Source organism: Thamnophis elegans, chromosome 2, assembly GCF_009769535.1.
Source record: "Thamnophis elegans isolate rThaEle1 chromosome 2, rThaEle1.pri, whole genome shotgun sequence".
Lineage (NCBI taxonomy): Eukaryota > Metazoa > Chordata > Lepidosauria > Squamata > Colubridae > Thamnophis > Thamnophis elegans.
The window spans coordinates 113394838-113415774 of record NC_045542.1 but is presented as its reverse complement, the minus strand read 5'-3'; the positions used below and the strand labels follow the sequence as shown (position 1 = coordinate 113415774).

The window sequence follows — 20937 nt, the reverse complement described above, 5'->3', positions numbered from 1 at the left end:
AGAGGCCAAAGTATTTTAAGTCATCTATTTCTCTTGTCTGCATCATTTTTAACTCAGATTTTATTATCTTACATAAAGAATATTCTGCAGTTCACATTAACATAATGTCACTCAGGTCATTTTTCCATCTGTTACAATCATTGTTTTTATAAATAATTTCTTTGGTAATTACCATTATTAAGCTACATAAATATTCACCAAAAGTGATTTATAGGGCTGAAGCTAAAGAATATATTGCAAGTTACATAGTTTTCAATGAGATATGTTGAAACTGTGTTTGGGAATAATCGCCCTCCCTCTCCCAAATAATTGCAAGATAAACACTTTTGCAAAACTGTGAATACTGAACTGGAAATTAAGTACTGGAGAATTAAAATGAACTCAGAGATATTATCATAGAAAGTTATTTTTCATGAATAGAAATTCTGTAATGGCTGCACCTATACAACAGGGGTGTCAAACTCATGTTATCACATCGACGTCTTGTGATGTATCGGGACTTTTTTCACTAAATCAGGTGACAGCATGGCCAGCACGTGACTCATCTGGCCTGCAGGCCGGGAGTTTGACAGTAATGCTATGCAATAGAAGCTCTGATCATAAACACTTCTCACCATTGGTCGTCACGATGTAAAAAGGATGGGGAGACTCTAGAAAGAGTGCATAGAAGAGCAACAAAGATGATTAGGTGTCTGGAGGCTAAAACGTATGAAGAACGGTTGCAGGAACTGGGCATGTTTAGTTTAATGAAAAGAAGGACTAGGGGAGACATAATAGCAGTGTTCCCATATCTCAGGAGTTGCCACAAAGAAGAGGGAGTCAAACTATTCTCCAAAGCACCTGATGGCAGAACAAGAAGCAATGGGTGGAAACTTGCTGCGCCGGCCCTGTGGAACGATCTACCTGTAGAGATCCGGACCCTTACCACTTTCCCGGCCTTCCGTAAAGCCATCAAGACCTGGCTGTTCCGGCAGGCCTGGGGCTGTTGATTGATATCCAGCCCCATTTAGATGGAATGGGTGACATGAATTTTAATACTGTATTTTTATTTTTTATCTCTATTTTTAAAAATTAAATGTTTCTTGTCTGTTGTGAGCTGCCCAGAGTCCCTATGGGAGTGGGCGGCATACAACTTCTAATAAACTTGAAACTTGAAACTAATCAAGGAGAGAAGCAACTTAAAATTGAGGAGAAATTTCCTGACAGAACAATTAATCAGTGGAACGGCTTGCCTCCAGAAGTTGCGAATGCCCCAACACTGGAAGTCTTTAAGAAAATGTTGGGTAGCCATTTGTCTGAAATGGTATAGGGTTTCCTGCCTAGGCAGGGGGTTGGACTGGAAGACCTCCAAGGTCCCTTCCAACTCTGCTATTGTATTGTATTATAAATTGAGTTCTGAGCAAAAAATTCACCCCCCATGATCGATTTCCCCCCATTATCGATTTCCCCTTTCTATGCCATTTTTTTTAAGCGCGAAATTTCCAAAATTAGGTTCGGGTCACAATCAAATCGGTTTGTGCCCAAAGCTTTTTTATTTAGTGATGTTTTATTTCTGTATATATTGCTTCCTGTAACAAAGGATCTCAGAGTAGTGAAGAGAATAATAAAATACATTCCAAAAGAAGAAAATAATGTACCTCAGAGTTGAATTGTGAAATCCTTAATGCTCTAAGCTTGGCTGTTAGCTTGCAGATGTTTTGTTACTTAGCTAGGCAATATCATCAGGGATAGCAGTGAGAAGATACTAAAAACATTTAACTATTTGCTTTCATTTTGTGATTATCCAGAATTTTGAAGAGCAGTATATGGTATACCTGATTTTCAGTTACAGGTTACAATGCTGATTCCTTAAATATGATGCATTTTTATCTATTGATGAAAGGAGCATTATAAGGGAAGGTCCTAAGTTCCCAAGGAGTGTTGTATTAACAGAAGGTCATAACTTGATGTTTGAGAATCAAGATAATGATTCAACCAGTAATCCAGGCTATTGCATAGCTAGTGAAAATCACTATCGTTAAATTTAATGTGGCAGTGGTTTGTTTGTCCCAAAGAACTTGTTTGGCACAGAATTATATGGGAAACCAGAATAGCTTTATAAATCTTGGGAAAGACTTCATGGCATTCTTCCATGCCCAACTTTATGGCAAAGGTAATAATTATTTTCAAAGGAATTTTGCAACTTCTCCTGAGATTTATATCTTGCCATTATCCAGAAGCAGCACATGAAGAGTGCCACACACCCAAATGTTTGCCATTCACATTTTTCCACATTATTTTCTATGACAACCCACATATTTAACTTGTTAGTGTAGCATGACAACCAATGTTTTTCAGAAAAATAGTTCTCAATTGTCAACATGTTTGAGCTTATGATCAAATTATGTTGTAGTCATGCAGGAAAAATTGTTATTATGGACACATATACTGCTTAGCAAGGCTATACTTAGCAATAAAAGAAAATATTTGTAGCTCAGGGTTGAAATGAAGAGTCCTTGGTGCTCTCTGAGTTTGGTTGTTTTCTTACAGACATTTCATTCATGCTACCACTGATGATGTTACCTGGTTAGGTAATGAAACATCTGCCAGAAAATAACCAAGCTCAGAGAGCACCAAGGACACTTTAAGACTGTTGTATACCATGTAAATTAAACAAGTCTTAGTCAGATTTTGTCACTATTTCTAACATCACTGTATTTCACCTACTTTAATTATCAATGATTGAAAGTATCATACCTAAATATTTAAACAGGTTGCTGTAATATTTTACCTTCTAGAAGTATTGAAAACTCAGCTGTTATTCCCAACAACGTAACAACATACTAGTTGAGTAAACAATAGAATTATTTTCAAACCACAATATTACTTCTACTCTTCGAATTTAACTTAATTGTTAATCTGAAGTGCATTTCTTTCATATAAAAATTTCTGTGTGTGATCCTAAGCATATTTACCAAGGAGAAATTTCAACATTTTCTATTTATTGAATGATTGACTTTATCACTAAACTTATATACTTTATTAAACTTTTATAGGTAACTCTCGGTGGTGAACAAAAATTAAAGTAAAAGTTTTTTTTGTTTTTCAATGTAGTCGCCTTTGCAAATGAAAGTTTCAATTTGGGCCTCTCTTAAAGGGATCCAGCAGAACTCAAGCCACTTCTGCCTTGTTTGCTGCAATTGGATCCTCCATCCCTCCTCCTCCCCAGGAAGACTTCCATCCTGATGGCAAATTTACACAGGCAGAAATGTACCCAAGTTGCAATTCAGAGGTGGTATTCTACTGGTTTGGACTGGCTTGCCCCAACTGATAGCAATAATTCACCACCTGCCCGCCCTGGCTCTGTTTTGTCCTATTTAGGGACGTTTTTCGAGAACAGTGAATGCATGGAAGGCCAGGCGCACACATTTGCGAACTGGTAGGGAAAGTAAGTGAAAACCACCCCTGATGCAATTGCCCTTGTCTCATCTGATTCCCCTCCTACCTCCTTCTAGCAGGAGACACAGCACTGGATTTACTGGCATCCTGTTTGGTACAGATATGAAAAAAGTTTGGAGCAGGATGAGGATTATTATAGTGCTAGAAACTGTATTTTAAAACAAATTAGCCCATATGCTTTTGAGTTTGTGCTAAAAGAAAACATCATGACTGCAATAGTTCAATAATTTTGTACTACTTAAGCAACAAAAATATGTCATCAAACTCAAATAATTAGTTGGTTAGCTGAGCAGCTTTATTTCAGTGAATTAAAATGAGACTTCAGAATCTGAGACCCTTTGTATCATTATGTTTAATGAGGCTTCACCTTTTAATGAAACACTTCAACCTTTATAAAGTTTATCCAGCTTGCTGGTGTTCCCTTTCTATCTCTTTCCCACCACTGTCCTGCTGGAATTTTTAGCTGCAGTACCTTTAGCTGCAGTAATTTTGCATAATGAAAATTTATTTCTCTTTTCATATTCACAAATGAAGTTTCAAATTTATTTAACTAACTTGCAGCATCCACAGAAAGCAACTAGAATATCAGTCTGAAATTAAATGTGTCATAACTAGAGGTGAGTTTCCACGTAATTTACCACCAGTTCACCTCCTACCAAAACTGTCAGCGTGTGTGCATGCATGCTTCATGTGTGTGCACCTTCCATGCATGCACTTTGCTCGCACGCCCAGCTCACACGGATGCACACGTCTTATAAAACGTTGCTAAATAGGATGGCATAGAGCTGGGGTGGGTGGGCGGTCACCACTAACCCTAAACCGCAGGTCACCACTACTGGTTCCCCTGAACCAGTCTGAACCGTCTGAATACCATCACTGATCATAACAATAATCTCCTGTAGCTGCACTAGTCACATGAAGCTTGCCTGCAAAAGTGGTCAGCTACCTAACCAATATCTTGCCAGATTAAAAAATTTAAACTCAATTTAAAAACAATTCATACCTTGGATGATGTTGCTACAAGGCCTTGTGTTAGTTCTGGGCTTTGCATCTCAAGATTTGAGCTAACTATAGCTTAAAGTAACAGAGTGATCCTACTGTCACATATCTTTCCTTAGAAACTGTTATACCTCATTTATCAAATATAAAGCCTCTCTTCTCACCAATGTTTGTCTAGATCATATTTTGAGTTACTTCTCATATCAACATAATTTTCAGTTATGAGAACATAGAGCAGATTTAGCTTGGCCATCATCACAAATAAGTGCAGTTTCCACTAAAAAAACTGGGGAATAAATGACTAGATTTATAGGTCTATAAAAGAATCATTTGGAAACAGAGGTCTCATTGGCATTCTCATACTGCAACCATATATTTCTTTTAATAAATATTAATCAGAGCTATTAGAAGTTTGCTTTTGGGGTTGACTATTTTCAATCTAGACAGGTCACAAATATATCCTCAAAACCAGAGAATTACTGAAAGACATCAGAGCATGAACCCAACATGGAAACTAGAAAACATTTAATGATTTAATGCAATAGAACAACCTGAAACCCCTGAATTTTGCTTGGCCCTCACTTTACTGTCTTTAAGAATGAAGACTTGAGTCTTCCCCTGCTCCTGGGCCAGCTCATACATCAGCATGTTGTGGTTATATAAATTGTGTGTCTGGTGTTTAACACAGTACATTGTATTTTAGTAGTTTATCATTTTGTTCTATATCTAAAGTTAGGTGTCAAAGTTGCTTGTTGAATGGGCAGCCATATACATTGAACACATCAACCAACCACCAAGCAAATAAGAACAATGGCTAATAAAGTGAATCAATCTGCATGTTTCAGAATCTAAAAGTAAGCTATTTACAACCATCTGGAATAATTATAGCACCAACCAACAAAATTCCTCCGAAGTCTATTAAATAACTCTGAGGATTTTGTACCCAAGGAAGATAAGAGAAGGAGTCTTTTACAAAATAAAGTACCTGGACTATAAACATACTACATAGGACATGTGACTTAGAACATACATACAAAACAATTTACACAGCATATATATGAGTACCAACTGATTGTTAGAAAACATATTTAAACTTCTTTTATTTCATGCTCAGATAAGATCAATCATGGTTTCAGTTGGGAAGATGTTGAAATTCTAAGTGGGGCTAAAATCAAATAATATATGCTAATGCCTACAACGGCAGCATGGTGGCTCAGTGGCTAAGATGCTGGGCTTGTTGATTGGAAAGCCAGCAATCTGGGTTCAAAACCTGAGCATCATGCAATGGGGTGTGCTTTCATCTTTGCCTAGTTCCTGCCGACCTAGAAGTTCAAACACAAACAAATATGAGTAGATGATGGGAAGGTAACAATTCTCTGCAACATCGTGCTAGCCAGCACTGGCTCCACGGCCGTGAAATGACTAAACACTGCCCCCTATAATCAGCAATTACTAGTGGAGTAAAATCCACAGCGATTCCTTTTTTTAATACTTAGATACCTGGCATTCTGGCAAAATTAGCATTTAGTAGACAAGGATATTTTTGAATGGTTCATTGAAAAGAACTAGTCAAATGTCAAGTAGTGGGGGAGGGGAATGCAGATCTCAAAGACATCTGCCTTTATCGCACATTGACCAACATCCAGATGAAAAGGAGATGGAACAACATCAATATAACAACAAAATAGATAATAGCATTCCAATCATAAAAGAAATAAGATCCAACAGCCTACCTAATCATGTATAAGATCCCACAAAGTCAAATATATTCCACAACTAAATGACCAACTTCTTCAAGATCACAGGACTGAAGATGTTACCTAGGCAGCTGATAAAATATTTGCAAATGAAAAATCAAGTTTGTATAATTCCTTCAACCCAAGATTTTAATATTTCTGCATGGTACCAAATGTTTCCACAATCTATCATTTTTGCATAGGATTTAAAATGATTCTATGTTGAATAAAATTCATACCTAGGCTTGTATTACAATACAGATATTTTCTGTATCATGGAATATAACTTTGACACACTGAAGAGAACACTTGTTTGAAATTTCAATTTTGTTCTGTTTGTTATTCATTTTACTGTTCTTTCCCCCCCTTCATGGTATGATTATGTAAAAAAACCTGTATTTTCTCTTACTTTTTTGTGAACATTGGTATTGTCTGGACTATAAGAAAAATATGTGCTTATATAAAGATAGTGTCTTTCTTGAAGAGGGGCAATTGGCTTAAGAAGGAAGTGAGAAACAAAGATTAATAAGTAGTTAAATGTACTAATCGCAAAATGGTCCAATAATTTCTATTCTTTACCGTACTTTTAGTTCCACAGAATAGTTCATAAAACATATATCACCTTATTTCATTTCTTCACTAGATACTGAAGAACGGCCAATCAGACTTTCCCTTGCAGATATTTGGAATTTAACTGGCCTCTCAGCCAGCCTACTTTAGTTCTCCATCCAAGTGGCATGGGGTTGATTATATGAACCCAAACTTCATTATCTTTTATGAAACTTTCAGATGTTGTAACATCTTGAAAGTGAAATAATTTAGCAATCATTTGGACTTAATGCCTAATTACATCCAACTCCAATTTACACATTTTGTTCTTCTACAATAAACTACCCAACTTACAGGTAGCTATGTGGCTTTTATTCCTGGTTAGTGCCCTTACTCATAGCAGTTATTGGCCTTACTACAAAATGTTTGCTAAAAATAGTATACTTTTACTTACTGCCAGCCTTAATGATTTTTAATGAGCCTTTTATGAAGATTGATGGGGAGGTGAAATGCAACAACAACAGAGCCATATTATAGTGACAGGAATTGGCTGGCATGAGAAACAAAGTTTCTTAATTCCATCCTTGTACAGAAAAAACCCAATATACACAAATGCCCTATATATTTAAAAGTTCAATTGATTTCCACTATACAATTCAAATGTAGAAATTTGCAGCAAATTTGGAAATATAATATTAGGAATGGAAGGAAAGAACAAAATAAGAGGATGACCAACAGGAAGATGGCTGGATTACAGTGGCTGTCTTAGCTTTCTGTGTTGGAAAAGAAGACAAAAGAACAGCTATACCTTCTTTATTTGTTGTAGAGAGAAAAAATAGAAAAAAATATAGATGTATATATTAACAAGGCCCAGCTCCCAATAAATAAAATAGACAACCGAAAAATAAATATTTCCTTTGGAAGCTACCTATAATTAGTTTTTTTTAAAATGAAACATTCTACAGAGTAGGACGGAAGTTTATTTTTTATTTTAATTCTCCAAGTTCATGGTTTTCTTTTAATAGTACACATTCTTCTAAATTTGTAAGCCACCCAAAGACCTTTTAGAGTTAGGAAGCCTCTATATCGAATAAACAAATAATAAAGCATTTAAGACCACACAAATAAAAGCAACTCAATATTGTAGTTCAGAAATAAGTTATTAATTTAAGACATGGAGCAGAAAGTGAAGAACTGAAGAAGAAATAGGAATTGAAACTGACAAGAGTGAATGATGTAATCTGAAATGGGCATGAAGATTGGTTTTTTTAATTGTTAGCATAGTGCTGAACACGTCTGACAATACTTTTTAACATATTTGTGTACCCAAAGGTCTTTTATGACCATACTTTATATGGACTTGAAGGAGTATGGCTTAAAAAACTAGACTGGAACTGAAATTAAAGTATCGGCTGAAAAAAAGAAATGTTGGGCTCACTACCGCATTTTGAAACATTTTGAATCTGATAAGTGGAAGTGTCCTACTCTTACACACTTATAAGTAGAAGTGACCCACATCTTTCTTTTGCAAACTTACATTCAGATATAAGATCTGAAGAGATGGCAGATTTGAAAAGCAGACAATATACAGCAGACAAAACAAATGTACACAATGATGGCATTGAGTTTGAGGGGACCACAAAGAATGTATATGGCTATCTTCCAAAATAGATCTGAATTTTCTATTTGTGTTTGCAGTTTTATGTTCTACTTATTTCTCGGAAGATCTATTGTGTCTAATATTACTGACATGATAATTGTATCATTAATTTGTTAATCATGTGAGCAATAGATGCTATATAAATTATTGGTCAATAAGACGGAAGTCAACACATTAAAGTCATAGCTTACAAAGACCTGAGACATTTATAGTACTACGCTGAAAGAAAACTCAATGGCTTTGCAAGCAAGCATATACATTTGCTCTTTTCCATGCAGAAAAAATATTAGAAATGCATATTTACTGAATACTAGAGAAATAGAGAGGGAGAGAAACCCATTAGGAATGTTTACATTTTAGTTTGATTTCATTTTTAAACAAACATTATATAAAAATTTCTTTTAAAAATATGAGAACTTGTTTGATCTAACTTAAATGTATAGTAAAAATTCAGGAATATCTTCCTTTAATTAATTTTTTGCCTTTTGATTTTTGAAATTGTGTCATGATAAACACAGATGGTTTCCATAATAAAGGCAGAGAAATCTAAAGCATTTTTCATCTTCTCAGAGAAAGGTGCTATATACCAATATAAATTGAGATATTTTCTAACCTGCCATATCTCTGAAAATAGGCATGCATAGAACAGAGGTCTAATAATCTGTAAAAGTCAGAACTCAACACAAAGCTTGCTTCATTAAATTCATGTATGTAGAAAATATACAGTAGAGTAGATTGTTTTATAGAGTCAAAACATTTGAGAGCCAATAAACATTACTTTAAATGATTCAGTCCAATGCTGTTTATTCTTTCCAATTCTATGAAATATAGGAAATAAATTATATACAGGGGCAGGAATCTGCAAGTCAATAGGATAATTCTCATAAAAATGAACTGAATCAGGGGTGAAATTCAGCAGGTTCTGACAGGATCTGGAGAACCGGTAGCGGAAATTTTGGGTAGTTCAGCGAACCGACAAATACCATCGCTAGCTGGCCCCAGAGTGGGGTGGGAATGAAGATTTTGCAGTATCCTTTCCTGCCATGCCCACCAAGCCACGCCCATAGAAATGGTAGTAAAAAAAATTCAATTTCCCCACTGAACTGAATGGATCAAATTTGGTATGGGAGAGGAAGACTAGGAGGAAAAATTTTAAAAAATAGATTGGATCTAGCTTGGGGTTACAGAGAACAAAAAATAAATAATCCAGAAAAATAATTCATTGCATCGCTGTAGGACAACAGCTCAGAATGCAGATAAGTCCTCCATGCTAGGCCCCACTTTGTTTCCCTCCTGATCACATGACCTAGAATGGAGGTACCATTAATGGGGCTAAAAAGTACTCAAGATCCATGCTCTGCATACTTTCCCTACCCTTGTTTAATAAAGTGACTTCATTAAAAAGAAACTAAAGTATAGAAAAGATTGGAACAATCCAGAAGATCATTGCACCCTTCAATGTTTCCAGTAATAGAAGATATTCACTTACATCAAAATAATCTTTTAAAATCAGAGATTATTTAAAATATTAGTTTGTGGCAGGCTTGAGTGTAAAGAAAATGAAGCCATTACAGGGCTTTCAAGCTTTTTTTTTTTTAAAAAAACCTGTGCTAATAACATATGAATAATTGTAACTTCCTTCATTTCTGCATATGGCTGAATAATGTGGAAAGGTGAGAATTTGAGAGCTGATTCCAGAAATATAAATATTGTAAGGAGGAATATATATATACAGACTACATTTATTAACAAATGGGGATATATGTATCTTTTAAGTCTACCTGTATGTTTGAGTTTCTTCATTTCGCTGATTTTGATGACATGATTAGACCTAGTGCCCCATATGATAAATTATAAATAGAGTACATGCAAAAAGCGACAGACTTTAAAGTGTGAATGGCAAAAAAGATAAAAGATTATTTGAAAGAATCAAATTTCACAATTAAATGTAACACTCAGCTTGTTATAATTAAGGGCATTTTTTGTATTTCAAAAGACATTAATCTGAAATCTACCAGTTCTCTTAACATTCAACTATTTTGATTTATATGTGGAAAACATGCTGTGGAGTTAGAAGAGATGTAACTTCTAATCCATTTATTTAGATATTCATCACCATTGCCATTTATTTCTTTTTACAACCTGTTCAAAGAGAGGAAAACAAAACTGCCCTATGAACAAAAGGAGTGCTCTTCAAACCTAATTCCTGTTCCTATGTGATAACTTTAAAATCTTAAAATCAAAAGCTGACTGGTCTTTAGGCCTAACAGCATCCCAGCATGTTACATTGTTCTACAGAAAAAGGTATATAATCAAAACTAACATCCCTTTTTCAGCTGTGGTTTTTGAGATAAAACAGCTATCTTCTAGTTTCCTTGTCACCATAGGAGGTAAAGTGGCTAATTTTCTTAATCTCCTTGGCCGCATTTTAAATTCTAATATGAGCTTGCAAGTTAAATAACAATTAGAACTCAATTTAACATGGAGATGAATGTATCTGAAGTTCAGTAGCAATGGATTAAAAAAACTAATGCATTCTAGAGGAAAAAAAATAAAATGAGGAAAGGCTCCAATATTTTTTAAAATCACAGTACATGAACAGCAACAACAAGAAGTGATAATTAGAATAGTCATTTGTTTCAACAGAACAAAAGTACTGTAATATTTATAGTCTGTGCCAGAATTATAATGACTCTAGGGCTAGATGTGAAGTATCACAGCATGTTCCACATGTTTTTAACACTGTTTCTAAAAGCTCTAGAGGCTATTAAATTTAATGAACCCATCTGCTATGAAATAGAGGTCCAACATAATAAGTTTTCTCAGTGCCATATAATGCAGATGGCATTCCACAATGCAAACGCTTAGATAGATTTTTGTAATGGTCCCCTTTAGGTGGTTCCTCCCTCCCATTTTGTTTGATGGTCGAGACATCTTTATAATCCACACTGTTTATTTTGCAAATAGAATGTGTCATGATCTGCATATAGAAGTATCACTGCTCAGGAATAGGAAGTTATTCTTCTCTCCAGAACCATATTTATCTCTTTGCTCCAGAAGTTAACCAAGTTCATGGTTTTCTATTATATATTTAAGGAACAGATTCCTGCCATGCAAAAGCAAATCATAAGTTCAAATCAATTTATAATGTCTGAGGGCTCCATTGTTTACTTCTATTCAAATATTATTTCTCTTATTTGGAGAAATTAGAGAAATTTGGAGACGGGAAACAAGGTAATTGCTGTTCAACCATTTTTAAAATGTATTTATAGATACAATCAAAATAAAACAAAGAAAAAAACAATTAAAAGGAAATGTAAAGACATCCTAAAATTAGGAAAAAATAAAAATCACATTAATATAAATAAGCATATTATAATATCTTATTTTACATTAAAGATTTTCATTCAAACATTTTAGTCAGTATAATCATTATGTAATAATCCATAACTATATGGATTATAGTTGAACTATATGGATTAGAGTAAGAATAATTCAAATTTTGTTATAAAATGAAATTAAAAATTACTGTAATTTCTGTATAATATAAGAAATGATGTGTGTCAGAGGTGGGTTGCTTCCGGTTTAGTCCAGATTGCGCGAACCGGTAGTAACAGTTGTGGGAGGCTCCGCCCACCTGCCCGGATGCTTCTGTGGTGCACATACAAGTGAACCGGTAGTAAAAACAAATGGAAACCCACCACTGGTGTGTGTGTGTGTGTGTGTGTGAGAGAGAGAGAGAGAGAGAGAGAGACAGACAGACAGACAGACAGACAGACAGACAGACTATCTGTCTATCTTTAAACCACTTTTTGATTCCTGGCAACTGCCTGGATAAGTCCCTGCAGTTTTCTTGATGAGATTTGAAATCTTCCTTCCTAGAGCTGAGAGAGAATGACAGGGCCAAGGTCACCCACCTAGCTCTGGGCCTAAGGTAGGACTAGAACTCACAGTTCAAAGTTTGTTTTACATTACATTACTTCCAGGAAGTGCAATAATGGTCTTTGCCTCCATGCTCACTCCATGTTCTGGGTGAGAACTTTGTAGAGGTTAATATATCCCCTGCAGCAGGGAGCTTAAATTTTGCCAGCTATTCAGTGGTGGATTTCAAAAAATTTTGGACCCTCTTCTGTAGGTGTGGCCTGCTTTCCGGGTTCACTGGTGGAACCTCTTCTAACCGGTTCGGTAGATTTGACAAACCGGTTCTACCGAACTGGTGCGAACCTGTAAGAACCCTCCTCTGCAGCTATTCCTTGAGCACATAATGTGACTATCAGCAAGACCAGATAGGCAAACAGAGCAGAGCTGGAAAAAGTACATAATTTTATTTTCTCCAATGTAACAAACTTTGGAGAATATTTGAAAATGTTGTAAATGATTATTCAAGCTGTTTTATTTGTCCTCTAATCTTTTTTAGAAATAGCCATATAGCATACCACCACAGCTAACCACAGTCTAAAAAAATAACATCACAGAATCAGCAGGCCCAAAAAACAATGGCAGGAAATAAGTTTGAACTGAAAGAACACTCTCATGGTAGAGGTGTGAAAAAGTGATTTGAAAAGTATCATGACTTCCAAAATCAATATTAAAAATAATATCTTCTGTGGGAAAATATGTTAGCCAGTTTATTCCCAAAATCACCTGAGGATGAGATAAGCCAAAGTTATTGTAACAGATTAGCTAGTTTTAGATTTTTATATAGAACACATATAAAATTTAAAGCATTGCATTGAGTTCATACAACCAATTTATGCTAGAAAATAATACCTACAACCATAGTCATGGTTTCCTTGTCAAAAAACAATATATCTACAAAGTTTCTCTACAAAGGAAACATTCCACTCTGAAGTTGAAAAAAAAAAGGAATAAAAAGGAGGGGGAAATAATGAAATTTAAATAAAAATGAATGTCAGAAAAAGAAACTGCAAAGCAAAAGCAAAGTATGATAGAATATGGTTTAAATTTCATGTGAGATAGTATATAAATGCACAGATCTTACATATTTTAATACTATTTAAATATAGTATTTACTTAAAAAAATAAAATAAACTTGCAATACAATGGCAGAAAATGCATACCTAATGAACATGAGCAAGAATTATGTGAAAATCAGTATCACATATTTACATCTTCTTGCTGCAGGTAGCAGACTGGCAAATAATTCAGGAATATATTGTGATGGCTACCAGGATGAGCTAATTTATCAGAAGAAATCTGCCAATGGGGATTTAGCTTGTGAACTTACAATAATTTTAGGATCAATAATGCTTTTATCAGAATTCATTCTAACTTTTATTTACATGCATTTTATTGTTTTTTTAACCAAACTGAAAACCTTTTCCTGTAAATTACATTTAATTTAATCCTCATCAATATTCAAGTACTTAGAACTGTCTGTCAATGAGAATTACTTTCTGCCATAGTGAAATTACTTATTGGGAACTTGTCAGTTAATTTAGTGAGATGCTTGTGAAGCTCTTAATAATCTAAGGACTGTTGTTAAAAATCCAGGATAATTTCAAATCTTGCAAATCTGTGAACAAAACTGCTCAATGCTGTATCTAGATCATTTCTGGTTTACACAGAAGAGTTGGTGCTTTTGTCTTGGAAATATTATACTCTCCCAGTATTACTTTATTTTCCATTGTAAATATTCAGCATAAGTGGAAGAGTAAGTAAATAGTTAGTTATTTTGAATTGTACTGCATTTGATATTATAAAAAGAACAAACAGTACATGCTAAGCCAATATTTTATTAGACTGGATCTGTTCATATTACCATACTGTATCATTTCACTGTATCACAAATTAATAAATTTATTTAATTGAGAATAATATATTTTTATATACATTAGGGAAAGAAGACTTGGTAACTTTCAATAAATATAGGCTGAATAAATATCAGCTCAATGCTGATATTTGAAAATACAATTGAAAAAATATTATTAAATGCCTTGAACAAGGATTCAATTACAAGGCATATACAAAAGAACATCAGGATAAAGATGATAAAACCTAGTTGTAGCAGTTCAGATGTAGAGAACTGCAAGAGAAGGGAAATAGAAAAAGAACAGATCCAAGAAAAGTAAAAAGAAAATGTGAACCTCTGCCCCCCCCCCCAGGTTTACTGAGAAAAGAAACCATTGGTTCTCTTTCTAGAATGCATGAAGAGAACTTGGAGAGAGAATGACAATTTGTAAGGAAGGTGGAAATGACAGCATTTGAAACAAAAATTCCCAAAGACATGCTTGAATAATAGGAATGTTCTTCTAAATAATATGGCGCTTTCTAAGAGGAGGTGGAATGGGCTATGAGAATAACCTTGAGAGAGGAGGAAGAACTGCAGTATAGATAATGGTCTGGTAAAAGAAACCTAGTCCAAAAAAGGCATGAGGATGGAGACTGTGTCTCAGAATGGACCCTTTTTAATTCTCTGGAACATAAAGGCAGGTGAGGGAAGAAGCGCATTCAGACTTGCAAGACTGATGACAGTCCTTTGAGGTAGTCCAGACCAGGAAACTAAAATCATGAATATCACTACTACTTTAGTTATTCTTATGGCCAGTTACAGAGACCCTAGAAGGAATGCGGATGTTTAGAAAACTTTCTGGCCAGTTCATATGAAATCATCCACAGATTCTATTTCTATCTGCAGATACAAATCTATCAGCCAAACAACACAGGAGGTGAGGTTGAGTTATGGGTCCAATATAGGGTAGGAAGGTTGCATGAAAAGGGTTGATAGAACTGAATAAAGGAAAGAGTAGAAAAAATGAAATACATCAGGAGCTAAGGGTTCCTAAGGTAAAAATGCTACACATGACTAGCACAGTCTGTGAGAAGTATTAAGGAAGGTTTATATTACGTTATGGAAGTTTCAGGAGAAAAGGGCACCAAATCTAAACTCAACATGATAGAAGATGGGAGCAGCATCCAACACTATCAGAAGGTAATCAGTCCTCTGAAGTAGTCTGAATCCTCCAATGCAATGAAGCTCCTTGGCTACAGTAGTTGGGTCACAAGCTGGTAACTTCAGCCAAGGGGAGCCTGTTTTTTCTTAGCGCAGTGACAACCAAAGGTGGGGATGAAACATGATACAGAGAAACTGATTGTTAAATTGATAGAAATTGTGGGCCAAGATGGTCAGTGAACTATAGGACAGAAAAGGCAGAAAACAATGTGATGCCTTGATTTGAAATAATCAACTTTGCTTTTGTTTTGTAAGGAAAAAAAAGTATTACTGTATGTTAAATACAATGAGTGGAATATGGACACATAATACAGAGGGACCTCTTTAGCAGAATACAAGTGCATATACATACATTAGTCATATTGAATTGCAAGAATTAAGGATTAGATTTTGATACATCTGTCCCAATGCTAGAGACACTAGTACTACCCAACAAAGATTCTCATGCATAAGTAATTTGTATATGGATGAAACTTGATTTGTCTTACATAATTTCATTTGCAAATCTGAACGGCAGTAATTTAAATTAGTGAACTCCACTTGCAGAATCCACTTATGCGTTAGTCCTATTCCAGAATACTGACTTTTGAGCCTTGTGAATGGTGAATGGCTTTGTGAATAGTGGCTGCTTCTAAGAAAGTACAATAATATGGAAAACATTTGTGCTTTTACTATAGAGCGTGGAGCTATAGCTGATATCAGTTTGTTTGCAAAAACAACAGCAGCATCTTGAGAGTTATTCAAAGTATTGCATTTCTGGATTTTCAAATGTTGTAGTTTTCTACTACTTTATCATACTTATTCTAACGTAAAGAGAATTGTTAATTGCATGTTAATACCACAGGTATATTTTAAACAAAACTAACTAATTTTTATCTTGCTGAGATTAATGCAAAATATTAAATTTAAAGTCATTAGAATCAGTAGGACTTCAAAGTGCTTAATTTTGTTTACCATTTTTGTGAACATGTTTAATCAAAATCATAACAAAGTGTTTCTCTTATGGAATAGAAAAGGGAAAGAAAAACCTGGAAACAACAAGGGGTTAAAATAGTTTCTTTAAGCAATTTAAGTTTCTTTAAGCATTTGAGTTCAAAATGCTGAATGGATCTTCTTCCAGCTAGCCTTCTACTGCCAGTTGCTTTATTCACATGATAAACAGCCAGAAACCAGGACGGCTGATATGCAGTAATCATTTCACACAACTAACTATTCAGCTCCCAGACCAGAAAATAGCACTCATGGTGCTTTAAATCAGGTAAGAATGAGAGGCGCAATAAAACAGAATTTTAAAAAATTATCAGCTCTCTTCCAGCTTTGCACAAAATTTGAGGTAGTAAGCAGTTATTGATGGCGGCAGCAAACATTTCAGTGGAACAGATGATAAGTGAGCTCATCAAAATTCCAAGGCTACTTGAAAAAAAATGTTTTTCAGGTGGGAAAATAAAGTACCAAAATTGTTAGAGCAATTACATCGTAAAGAAAGAGGCCTGTAAGAAAGTTAGGACGATACATTATGATGCTGCTCATTTCTACATTATTCAGATTTAATATTTACTATGTAGTTAATATTTAGGTTTAATATTTACAAAATATAATAGAAACAATTACAAACACAAAGGCTTAAAAGGGCTTTTCAGAGCCTCGGAAGACAGGGAGTCCTCATCACCTGAGGGATGTAGTAGAGGTGGGAAAGTATGAACACAGCAGAATGTCAACTTCTTTAGAAAATCAAAATAAGAAATCGTAAATGAAATAACTTTTCTTTCCCCCTAAGCAGTGTAACGTATTGCAGAGGATCATAAGAAGTCAAAAAGGCCACCCAGGCTCTTCTCAATGATCTAGAAATGAACTTGTTGCTTTCCCTCCTCAAATTAAATACCAATATTTACATTTCCCCCCTGGCAACACATAGAAAACGAATGAATGATTTTGGCGCTATATCAAACTTACGTGCCATAGAATATATTACAAAGACCTGTTTCTGACTCACTCTTACAAACTCTCTAGCAAACATAATTGATAATGTTCATGTATTGCTGAAGAGATAACAATTATTTTCTTTTCGTCTTCACCAAATGCTCAATAATTATCCACTACAGAGTCAATAACCAATTTGGCATGAATTCTCCAGCAAGAAAAAGATTAAGTTCAATAAACAGTACAGAGTCAGAGAAATCATTTATCTTTCATTCTCCATGAGACAGATAAGAAATAAGGAAGGGTGACTTGAATCCCAAATCTCAACAACTCAAGAAACAAATTAAAATATAAACTCTTCAGATTTTAGTGGATTTAAATTCTGAGAACTCATTTTGTCGCCACTGTATAGGTTGATCAGAATAACATGCTCTCAACTCATATAGTGCTGTAGCATGAAATTCAGGCGTGTGAAGTTCAGGCATCTAACCTGATTTTGTGTGTACTCATGATACACTTCTAAAAGAGAAAGTGAAAGTAAAGAAGGAAGTAAAGATGTGAAATAAATTAAACCCCTTAGTAAAATATTTGCTAAAGGTAAGACAAAACATAGAAAAAATGACTTACAGAGTGGTGCTTTTTTTCTCTCCATTTTTTTAAACGGAAGTGAGAGTTTTGTATATCAGGAATGTTGTTGCAATGAAGCACTAAAAGTGTTTGTGATTAAAAAAAAAGAACAGATAAAGTCAGGAATGAAAATGTGCTAAATAAATGTGGATTAAAAACAAATATAGATGACAAATTGGAAATATATTGAGATCTACTCAATATATTTATACAATGAGGATCAAACTGCAAAATAATATTTGAAGGAAGAGTGAGTTAAATGAAAAAAGGGGCAAGTCCAAAACAGAATGTGGTTCAACAGAGTTGATGAGATATTCACAAAGGGAAAACAGAGATGTTTAAAGAGCAAAAGACAATTATGGGATGAGGCATAATAGTCATAGTGGAGACAAAAAAAATGAGAAAAAGAGAGTCAGATTGGGGATTGTGAATTCTAATCCTTCCTTAGATATGAGATTCATATGGGTGATTTTAGGCATATCAGTCCTGGGAAGTAGGCCATGGCAAACCACTTCCAAAATATTGCCGGAATAATAGGGGCTACTCCAAGCAGCCACCAGGAGTAAATACTGACTTAAGGATAATCCTCCCATCCCCCCCAAAAAATAGATAAAAAGAGATGGAGAGCTATAGTGATATTAGTATTAGCTATACACCATTTGTCATATGCCCTTAGTTTAATTAAAAAAATCTTTTTCGCATCTATAATGTTGCATCCCTGAAATGGAAAAAAGGCAGTATGTACATACAGTATATTTAAAGATTAATATTGTATATTGAATAAATACTATAGGATTTTTTATCAAATATTAATTATTGATATATGTCACCAGAGAAATTGTCTAGAATTTATAAAAGCACTTCAAATTTCAATTCATGTTGAAAATGTAAACAAGAAGAAACATAAAAGAACATATCATGTTTGGTAGACATATATTAAAAAAAACCCTTATAAATTTCTGGATTTAAATGCTTAAATTCAGAGAGTTTTAATGATTAATTATACAATTGAAACCTGTATATTGATTGATAAATGATTGGAAAAAAGTCATGGAAATTCATTTTTCTACATAATATCTGCACCAGGATTATTGTTAGTTTCCACAAACATTAAAAAAAAAAGATTCAGCACTATCAACAATGGAAGAATGCTTGGTTAAATTGACGGAACATACTGAGGTGGCTAAATAGACTTTTTGATCGGAGAAAACTCGTTATCTGTGTTTATTGCTGATTGAAAACCCCTGGGAATTTTTTTTGCATAAAACATAAAAAAATAATTTTATGGTTTTGATGATTAGATAGGATAGATTAAAGAAGGAAAAGAGTTGTGGTGTAACCATAGAGTAAAAGGTAAAATTATACTTACTTATATCTGCTGTAAAAAGAAGGTTAGAAGCTACTTTCTTGTATCTATTTTTCATTCTTTCCTATTTTGCTTTTACTCTCTCCCCCATTTCTTGCACTTTTAGCTTTTCCTTTCTGTTGTTAATTTTTTCTGTTATTCATACAACCTTTTCAGTTAGAACTGGTTTGTTTATGTACTTGTTTCAGTTATATGCTATGATGCTATGTTCCTTCAAGAGCTCAGGGTACTTCCTCCCATTTTCTTTCACACACAATGTTTTGAGGCTAGGCCTCAGGACAGTCTTATGTTCTCTCTCTCTCTTATAAATGATGGATTCATTTCAACTCTTCTGCTCCCTGGCCAAAGCTAATTATGTTAGGGAATATGAAAGTTAAGGTCTAGTTCACTTTTACTGGCTATACACAATTCTGGTGCTGTCGAACATTAATCAAGTCTGCCTTGACTCTGAACACATTACATTATTTGTTCTTGCATACAATTTGCATATTAGAAGACTTTCAAAGGACTCTTATATCCTTGTCACAAATTTTTGCTTTACATCATAACAAGCATGATCCTGCTATTTGCCCTATAGAATTATTTATAATTGAAAAACCAGTTTATACCACACATTCTTCCTCTGTGTGTTTGTTGGGCAACATGGCGGCTTTAATAGCCTCTGAGGTAGGGGATTTAACATTTATTTAAAATGAAAGCCTTTCCATCAAGTGCTGCAGCTGCAGAATTAAGTCCATTTAACATATGCAAATATTAGCACCATTTGCATAACCCTCATTAAAAAAAAGGAGCAGAAAATGTATTACAACACTGGAGCAAAATTATTTGATACTTTAGATATAAACAGGATTTATCAAACATTGCCTCTTGCAGACTTACAGTACTGTCGACATAGGCTTCAGTCCACACTACATCATGTTCTTGATCAATCACTTTAGGTCGACTGAGCACATGGAGATATTCCATAACATTTTCTTGCACATCAGCTAGAGTAGATATCTGAGTGAAAAACCCTGGATATATTGAGCAGGGAAAGAGAGAAAGAAATGTGGCTATTCATACATAATCAAATGAGAAATACACATAAAAGTTATAAATATCTTTTCTCCCTGTGTTGAAAGGAACGGGGTGTAGGTGGAGGGGGGGGGATCTAAAGAGGGGAAAAAATTGACCAAGGAAGAAGCCCTGTCAAGTTTTAATTTGTGAAAGCACTAGTCTGTGAAATGATATGTCAGTCCAGAACGGCTCCATTCCTCTGAGTGTTCTACACCATTGCACAGCTGTCTTGACTTTTATTCCTTCAGTTCCAAGTCAATTTTTTTCAGCCTCAGGAGAAAGCAAAAAAGGAGGGAGTTTGTTTTTAAAGATAAATGCTTATGGCAGAGTTCTATTAACTTTTACGCCACAACCTTTGCAACTGCCAAGTATCACAAATATGAGGGTGATATTTTTAGCTTTATCAAATTCTATCTCTAACATTCTATACCTTAATCAGAGTTTTAGTGCTTTCCAGCAGAGTGTCCTAATGTATTTCTTACATAGTCCCGTTATCCGTGCAAGAACTTCATCTACCAGAGTGTTATAATCTATTTCTTACATAGTCCAATTCTCCATGCAAGAACCTAATCTATGGCAGCATGAAGTTCTGTGTACACATCCACATAACCAC

The 20937-nt window shown here is 34.6% G+C and overlaps 1 protein-coding gene across 1 annotated transcript in view; it reads right to left on the bottom strand.

The window, feature by feature from the left end:
- Positions 1-20937, bottom strand: part of CACNA2D3 (calcium voltage-gated channel auxiliary subunit alpha2delta 3) — a 594623-nt gene that overhangs the window by 162861 nt on the left and 410825 nt on the right. Inside the window, 1 exon segment of the mRNA XM_032208561.1 lies at positions 20148-20281. Within this exon segment, the coding sequence (XP_032064452.1) occupies positions 20148-20281 (134 nt within the window).